This window comes from Tachysurus fulvidraco, chromosome 18, assembly GCF_022655615.1.
Source record: "Tachysurus fulvidraco isolate hzauxx_2018 chromosome 18, HZAU_PFXX_2.0, whole genome shotgun sequence".
NCBI classification, from domain to species: Eukaryota; Metazoa; Chordata; class Actinopteri; order Siluriformes; family Bagridae; genus Tachysurus; species Tachysurus fulvidraco.
The window spans coordinates 1,529,157-1,538,473 of NC_062535.1; the positions used below are offsets into that span (position 1 = coordinate 1,529,157).

Here is a 9,317-nt window from a genome sequence, read left to right on the forward strand (position 1 = left end):
TAAAAGTAGTGTAATACAGATAGATGTGTGTAATATATGTAAAATAAGAAGAAAATTACAAATAAAACTCTTTCAAATAATCAAACAGTATTAGAATAAGTAAAAGTTAAGATGCAAAGATTATAACAAACCAAGAAATACTCTCCAAGTGTAAGCTTGCGTTCGTTTTATGATGCACTGAGAGTATACAGTAACATGCACAGAGGCTGTCTACAATAGAATGCACACACAATGGCTTTTATACATTCTGTGTCATTACTGTTACCAGTTGGATTTGGCTGCTGGGTTTGGTCGGCTTTGTGCCTTCTCGACGGCCACCATCTTGTCTCATAACCATTTCTCATTAATTAATAAGTCATTATTATTATTATTGTTTTTTTGTCCACAAAAAGTGGTTATCAAGCAGGATGTAATAGAGGATATAATTTTTCTCAAACATTGAACGTATGAATAACATTAAAAATAACAGTGAGCTGTAGCATAAGCAGATGTGAGGCTTAAATTTAATAATAGCCAATTAAATATGCTCTTAATTAGTCTACACCAGTAATCACAGGCACAAATTACAATTTTATGACTTTGTGTTTGTAGTTATAGTTGAAGTAGTTAATCATGATTAATATATGAGCTCCATAAAGATTTGATGATAATAAAGACCTACATCCCAATTCTTTTTTCCAAATGAACTTTTTAGCAGATACTCAGAGGCTTCCCTCTTCAAAGTAATCCTTAACAAATCCGACAATTTCCTTTAATGCAGACAGAATAAGCACATCTTTTTTGTCATCCATTTTAGGCTCCTTATAATAGTTGCTCACTGGGAAGATGCATTTCAGTGGTGGACCAATTGTGTGGCTGCATTCCTGCATCTAGACATATAGAAAATACAAACAGGATCAAATTTCTATCGATTACAAGAAAAATTAAACACATGTAGGATAATATGTGTAAGAAGAAAAAACCTTTTCTTCGATTTTCCTGCTTTTGTAAACCTCAGCTAGATCCTTTGTAACCAGTGGGCAGACATCAGCATCGATTTTTGTCATCAGAACCACATGAGGGATGCCTGGGGTTCACAGATAAGTTAAAGAAAGCTGTCAGGTTGCACAGAGGATACAGAGACCCTAGTCAGAGAAGAAGTGAAATTAATCCTGACACACAAGGGAGATCAGTGATGAGTGGCAGGACATGGGTGGAGACAAGACATAAATAAAAACACATGTAGAAACATGAAAACATGGAACAGAAGTGGGTTAACAAGTGTGCGTTGTGCTGTGGGCTGCTGCACAACTCGGCTTGTATCACTTTTTGTAAAGGACAAGTTCGTGAAAAAAAATATCTTCACTGAACACATCTAATACGGGGTTTATCCTCTTCCTGGAACAGGGCTTGGGAGTCCGCCACGTCAGCCTCGGCAGAGGGCGCTAAAGTGTAAATTTCACAAGGAAATACAATGTACATGAATTTTAATAAAATAAATCAGAGATTAATTCTGGGAAGAGGTAAAATTAATCCTGAACCATGATGATCAGTGATAAGAAAAATGTTAGCGGACAAAAAATATGAACCAAAACACAATTTGATAACATAAAAAAGCAATAAAATATGGAACAGAAGCAGAATCGAGCGACGTAATGATGTGTGCTGCTCAGCTCCGCTCATTATTTTTAGTTATTTAAATGTATCTGTAAAAAGTGCTAACATTCAACAACACATTCATTCCAGGAAACTTCAGACAGACAAATTAGCTGAAATCCCGAAATACCTCATAAAGGTGGTGGCATCAAAAGACAGCAGGTGAGCAATACTGAGTGGGAAATTAAATATATTCTTAATAAGTCACCTCATTTATTAACACACATTTATGAATGCATTAATGGAGGTTTAAAAATGTTCTTCTTTTTTTGGTTGGCCCCTAGTTTTCTGAAAAGTTAAAAAAAAAAAAAACTGCAGCAAATACAGTCCTTTTTATATAAACTTGAAACCCTTTACATTTTATGAAAAAATAAATAAATGAATAAACCTACAAATACTCATCTACAATAAAACACTAACTATTAAATACAAATCAATCCATAAAAAACAAGGAATATAAAAATATAATGTATGTTAGGGCCTTTTTACACCCAGTCTCTTCATGTGTTGTCTCTTGTCCGATAGCTATCTGATTTGTTAAAACTATCCCATTTACATCAGACCACATAAACGCGTCTCGGCGAATCGGATATCTATCCGATCTTTCTACTCATGCAAAATGCATATATTTTACCTCATTTCTGGGTTAATTGAAATGAAACACACTTTGGTGTATGCAGTTGCTACAAAAAACAGCATTTACTGTTTGCTGCATTTTAAGACCCAATGAGACGCCTGGGTGAAAGATCGGAGCAGCGCTGGTGGGAAAACATATTTGTTTCTGGCGCGATGCACGACTTGAGAGTCACCTGCAAGTGACGTAATTCCGTTTGGGAGGAGTATAGCGCTGACGTATGTGGCTTGAACAACTACATGCATTTACACCTGTCCAGTTTAATCTGAAACGCGTCCCAGACCACCTCCTGAAGAGGTTTGTACCATCGGATTTATATCCGTCTCAAAACCGTTTCGGAGAGCATTTAGACCTGGTCTTTTTACCATCAGATAGCTATCGGATCACAGAAAACGCAGGAAGTGACCAGGAGTAAAAAGGCCCTCTGATTATTACATATATTATAACATGATTTAGTAACCCACCCAATCTGATGGCAGATTTTCTGACAGCTTTCATCTTCCGAATCACCTCATTCTTCATCGAGGAGATGCTGTTTGCATCCACTACGCTCACCAAACAGTGAACTTTGTCATTCAGACTGGGTTCATGTATGTAGTCTGGATCAGCATCAGTCAGTGGAAAAACAGGATTAAACTGAGGACAAAGAAAAGAACAATAAAAGGATATAAAGTACTTTAAATTACTGCATCATCTGATCATGTGGCATCTGTAGCTGTAGATAATTTACTGAATGAGTTATGAGTAAAAAAACAGATGATCTTGAATTAAGACATGTTCATTGTCTTTCTTACTGTATAGTCTTCTTTGACACGGCCATGCAGCACATTAATGATATCATCAGGATGAATTCCATCTTCCTCATGATCTTCCAGACCCATAACATCACTGAAGACAAACGGCAAGGTGACGGAATCTTTGTCAGTGATTTTGTAAGTTTTGTACTGTGGGAAGAAAAGAAAAGAAAACAAAAGTGCAATAAAATACAGATAAAAGCAATCCAAACCAGGACGTAGAATCTTATCTGATTAGAGCCAGTGTTAGGGCAGGTTTTCATTACAAACAAGCAGAAGCCACACCTGAGACTCTGAAAGCCAAGATCATGGGATTAATCAGATGGGACAGGGTGAGACACATACATGTGGAGACACCAATCTTAAAGAGAAGCACATAGGAACACAGACAATAAACAAAGCCCTGCCCGAACGCCCTCTGGTGTTCATACAGGGAACTGTTCAGAGGTCCATGACACCCACAGCATGACAGTGTGGTTAAGAATGTGATCAGAGTGAAAGGGTGAATTATGTACAGTAGAGCATTTGTTAGGAAATATAATTAATAAATAAATAAATAAATAAATAAATAAATAAATAAATAAATAAATAAATAAAAAATAAACTTCTTGACCTTTCAGACTCCCTTTACAATGTACTTAGAGCTATAATATTTAAAACATGACTTCAGTATTTAAGATTTGAACGACTGATTAATTTTCTTATTCTGTTCATTGTTCCATGAATGTAATGAGAATAAAAAACAACTCTTACTGTTTTTGTGCAGCTCTTTCCAGCAGACGTCTCCTCAGCTGCCCTGACTACAATTCTTTCCTTGTATACGCTCTTCACTGAGTTTATAAAGCAGGACTTCCCAGCTCCAACTGGTCCATGAAGCAGTATTCTGAACTGCTTGATGTCTTGGTGGTTTTCCATAAATGTAAGAAGTTCACTTAACTCAGATTTCAGATTGCTCGGGCTGTTTGGGATAAACACATTAAGAGTTTATCATTCACCTTTGACATTTAAATTACACACAGATCACCGCTACTGAAATAATGACGTGACTTCTGACCAAACTGATGTAGTTTTACAACTAGAAGGATGATGTATATAATCAAACCCTTTATTTAAGTTTTGGTCTTTATTATTGCAAACTATGCAGATTTATAATATTTCTTTAGATATATGGAATATCAAGCCTGATTTCAATCAAAAAAACATTCCTAAGTTGATTACTCACTTCCAGTCTGGGTTTCTCCAAGGTTGCTCGAAGTCTGTACACAAAATAAGGACACTTTTAATAATACAGAACTGAGAGAAAAAAACAGACAATTTTTTCTTTAAAATTAATTTGTTTCTTCTGTTTATTTATTTATTTATTTATATCTCAGTTGATTTTTTCCAACAAAGTGTTCTAACCTTTCGGAGGATCTGGTTTTGATTGTCCCCAAACCATTTCTTCCTCCTTTGAAGCTGATCTTCTTCCACAAACATAAAATATGTCTTTTACTTAAATTGAAATAAAAACATGTTCAAAAGTATTTAATGTATCAGATTCCATGAATTTATGATGTGTAGTTATTTTTCTCCTTTATAGAGCGGAAAGAAAACGGCACTTACCAAGTGTGAGCTCAGCAGAATTCTGTGCTATTGCTTTCACTTTTCCCACCTCCTCCCTTCTCCTTTCTCTTTCTCTCTACCCCCCCCTTACACACACACACACAAATATGCATTCATTTCCCCTACACCCAAGTAAATGCAAACACACACATACACAAGTCAAGTCAAGAAGAATTTATTGTTATTAATGGTGCTTGCAGAGCAACATTCTTGTTATCTTGCATACTTTTTATTATTCTTCCGGACAAAAATTTGGTGTGTAACTTGTCCCGCAGCTTTTGTCCTAGACCCATGAATGAGGTGTCAAATTGACTGGCTTGTTGAGGAGAGGCTATGACTTTTATTAGCGATCCAACCAATGATGTTCACACTGCAGACAAAAATGCGGCCAAAAAAAATCCCATAGACTTGAATGGGAAATTCCTAAAATTCATTTAATCACTCACACATGCAGATCTATCTATCTATCTATCTATCCATCTATCTATCTATCTATCTATCTATCTATCTATCTATCTATCTATCTATCTATCTATCTATCTATCTATCTATCTATCTATCTATCATTCATTCAACATTAAGAATTGCATGTACTGTTCTTTGCAGTATAATAATAAGTAGAATGACTGCAGTATGGACATGAACTGCCTCACGTGTATTCTGGTCAAGTCACGTGACGTCACGTGAAAATAAAAAATGAGCACAACATGGACATGTGACATATCAAAACACTCAGCACAATGAGGGGAATTGCCCGTGGGTATTCTGGTAACGTCATGTTATGTCACGTGAAAATCAAAAATTAGCACAACATGGACATTTGCCACGTGCAAGCACCATTCACATTTTCTTCAGGAAATGTACATTCTAGTTTTTATTGTTATTTTAGCCACATATCACTGATGCAGTAGTGAAATGGAACACGTTCCCCCCCGGACTTTGGAACTACAGAAAACATGATATCATTACAGAATATTGGTATTGTATGTCACACAGGATTTAGTCAAATTCTAATAATCCACTTAATCTGATATTATGCACAGGGCCAATAAACTCTGATTCAGTATTATAAATGTTTGTTTCCCCACTCCTACAAAGACAGACGTCAGCTACATATACAATACATGGACTTTATCCACATTTATTGTCTAAAGACATTATCGTAATCATCAGCTCTGTTAATGCTATGTTTCACTGCATGAACAATAAGGATGTCCACGTCCTTCGCATCCAGCTCTTCGTAGTAGTGCTTCGAGGGAAAGATCTGATTCATGATGCCTAGTATGTGACTGCAACACTGCATCTGTAGACAGACGAAATAGAAATGCTAATAAAACTAAAATCCACATATTAACTGTGTTTTCTAATAACATTCACAAAATGAAACACTTTGTTTTCTACATTTTATTTAAACATTTGGTGTTGCTTCTCGTTCATGTTCATGTTCATGACAGCACAATCAGACTGGGTTAAAATTATATCATGCAACAGAACAATGATCCGAAACACACCACAAAACAACATCTGAACGTCTAAAGAAGAAATAAGTCCAAACATTTACATTTACATTTACAGCATGTGACAGATGCCCTTATCCAGAGCGATGTACATAAGTGCTTAAATCTCTAACATTGAATACATTAATGCTGGTTCACTAGGTTACATACTTAAGATACCATGAGTTTAAAACATTTTTTCAAAGTTACAATGAAAAAGTGTCAAAGGTTTTTTTTTTTTTTTTTTTTTTATGCAAAAGATAAGGAAAGAAGTGCTAGTTGAAGTGTTTCCTCAATAAGTAGGTCTTCAATCGCCGCTTGAAAATAGCCAGTGACTCAGCCATCCGAACTGCTAGGGGAAGTTCATTCCACCACCTTGGAAACCTCAACCCCATTGAGATGCTGTGGTAGTATCAGAGCAGAGCAGAGCATAAAATCTTCAAACATCATTAAACTGAAGCAATATTGTAAAAGGGTTGGGTCTGAATTTCTTCAAAACGATGTGAGTGTCTGATAAAAAGAATCAAATTGTAAATTTACCATTTTTGTGCAAATCGCCATTTTTTTGGTGTTTCTGGTGCTCTCCTTGAAATTCAGTGTTTGAAGCACTATCTACTGAATTTACAAAACTTGAAGCTTCACCTCAAATGTGTCCATGTACCAAGACTCTTAGATGACTGATCTCTGGATTGCTGATCTGAAAGTGTCTTAACCCCTTTATGCCTCGGCCCCCTTTTGCAGGTTTTTCGCCTACATGACCTACTCAACAAAAAGTGGTACAGCTCCCACATACTTTGACACACAGGGGTGAGCCTGGTCTCATTGGAAAGAAGAGATTCTCTAGTTTCAGATTGATTCTAGGCCTTATGGACCAAATAACAACTGAGGGTCATAGCTACATGTCTTGGCTTTCACAAAAAAAAAATTCAAGTCAAAAGACCCAAAAATGGCTTCAATAAAAATATTTTTCTACGGACATGGTCGTCTGGTGCAGCGTTTTTGTGTACTTGTTTACTGTATAACTTTGAATTAAAAGGCTGCATGATCAGTTTAAAAGGCCTAAAACAAGCAGAGACTCTCTCTCTATCACTCTGGTGTGAAAACAGGCCTGTAACTTGACACCCTGAGCTGTGAGAGGGACAAAAGGTCAGGGATTACGCAAGAATTCTTCTGCGCAGCTTTTTCACGCAGATCCTGGCAGAGGAGACGCGGCATGCTGCATATCGTTGGAATCATCTGCTTATTGGCTAAAGAGCTGTAGAGGTCCCGGCCCATTTCATTGCTATTGGAAGGAGTAATTGTCAGTCAAAGTCGGGTTCCCAAAAATAATGTCATGACATCATTGGCGTCTCAGCTGTCTATCTCTGCAATACAAGCACCGATTGGCTCAAATGAGGGCTTGTTTGATTCGTTAGGTCCTGGGCTATATACATCACGTAAATTTTTAATTTTTGAATACCCCAATGAGAAGTTAGAGCGGCAAAACAAGATGATGGCGCACTTCTGTTTCCAGTTTTCGGAACACAAACGGAATATTTGCGGCGCGACCAAAACATTTTGGACTAAAAGGCTTACAGATTCCAGTTCCTTGGACCTGTGTGGATTTTTGTGGAATATTTGTTTTGGAATATATTACCCCAGTGAAGAAAGGGAAGCGTCTAAATGTAAGGGAAAAACCGGTCTAGCGCCACCTAGGTCAGTTTTCTCCAAAAAAAAATTCTAATAGTATGAAGGCTGTGAATCATATTATGCTTTGTGTGTGGGCTTAAAAAAATATTGAGAGCATAAACTTTACTAGGTAAATATTTTTTTTCGTGTTTTTAGAGGATTTGATGCTTTAAAGATGAAATGAAGCTTGTTTCTGGGTCATCCCCTAGTGGTCACTTTGACTTTTAAACTGTGCCCAAGTACAGTTGCAGCTACTTGTAGAATATTTTGATTATGTAACAAGAACAGCAAATCTAATTTTGATTTAGTCTTGAAATATAATCATGTAGTAGAAACAGTTTCCATCTGATCAAGTGTAAAAAGTCTGTTTTTGTTTTCAGCATGTTTTCTAGTTTGCTCTCAGCAGCTCAACTGGCTTCTCTAAATTGCCACTAGCTATGAGTGAGTTGTGTGCAGGATTGCGAGCAGATAAAATAAAAGAGCAGATGTTCATAATTCATAAAGTTTATTAATCATACTTCCACATACTCTCAATATGCTTTACATGGAAGAGGTCTCCAAGGATCATTTCTCCAGAGGGTCAAACACATTAACCAGTTGAGCATGTACACAAAACTTGAATAGTACTTAGACTTTTTTTTTATACAGGATATAAGGTTTAACTTTCTTATGTTCACCTTTAACTTCATTAAACATTAATTCTTCTACCTTTTGTATTTTTAACATTGATTTCCCTTTGTTTATTCACCTTACGTTTCTCTTTTCTTGTATTAAGGGAACCAGTATTAGGGCGTAGGAAGATTCCTGTCACTATAAAGTCATTATTATTGGATTTTTAAATTTCCACAAAAAGTGGTTATCAAGCGGGATGTAATAGAGGATATAATTTTTCTCAAACACTGAAAGTATGAATAACATTAAAAATAACAGTGAGCTGTAGCATAAGCAGATGTGAGGCTTAAATTTAATAATAGCCAATTAAATATGCTCTTAATTAGTCTACACCAGTAATCACAGGGACAAATTACAATTTTATGACTTTGTGTTTGTAGTTATAGTTGAAGTAGTTAATCAAGATTAATATATGAGCTACATAAAGATTTGATGATGATAAAGACCTACATCCCAATTCTGTTTTCCAAATGAACTTTTTAGCAGATACTCAGATGTTTATGCCTTCAAAGTAATCCTTAACAACTCCTGCAATTCCCTTTAATGCAGACAGAATAAGCACATCTTTTTTGTCATCCATTTCAGTCTCCTCACAATAGTTGCTCACTGGGAAGATGCATTTCAGTGTTGGACCAATTATGTGGCTGCATTCCTGCATCTAGACATATAGAAAATACGAACAGGATCAAATTTGTATCGATTACAAGAAAAATTAAACACAAGTAGGATAATATGTGTAAGAAGAAAAAACCTTTTCTTTGATTTTCCTGCTTTTGTAAACCTCAGCTAGATCCTTTGTAACCAGTGGGCAGACAT

General features: G+C 36.1%; 1 protein-coding gene across 1 annotated transcript; it reads right to left on the reverse strand.

Moving 5' to 3' along the window:
* Positions 1-39: 39 nt before the first annotated feature.
* On the reverse strand, positions 40-4,715 carry LOC125138376 (interferon-induced protein 44-like). The gene is made up of 8 exons (XM_047802873.1): positions 4,666-4,715; positions 4,465-4,554; positions 4,286-4,319; positions 3,817-4,021; positions 3,064-3,213; positions 2,734-2,905; positions 963-1,066; positions 40-869 (listed from the first exon to the last, which is right to left on the reverse strand). The coding sequence occupies exons 2-8, from the start codon at positions 4,499-4,501 to the stop codon at positions 702-704; spliced, it is 870 nt and encodes a 289-aa protein (XP_047658829.1). The 5' UTR covers positions 4,502-4,554; positions 4,666-4,715; the 3' UTR covers positions 40-701.
* Between the last annotated feature and the right edge of the window lie 4,602 nt (positions 4,716-9,317).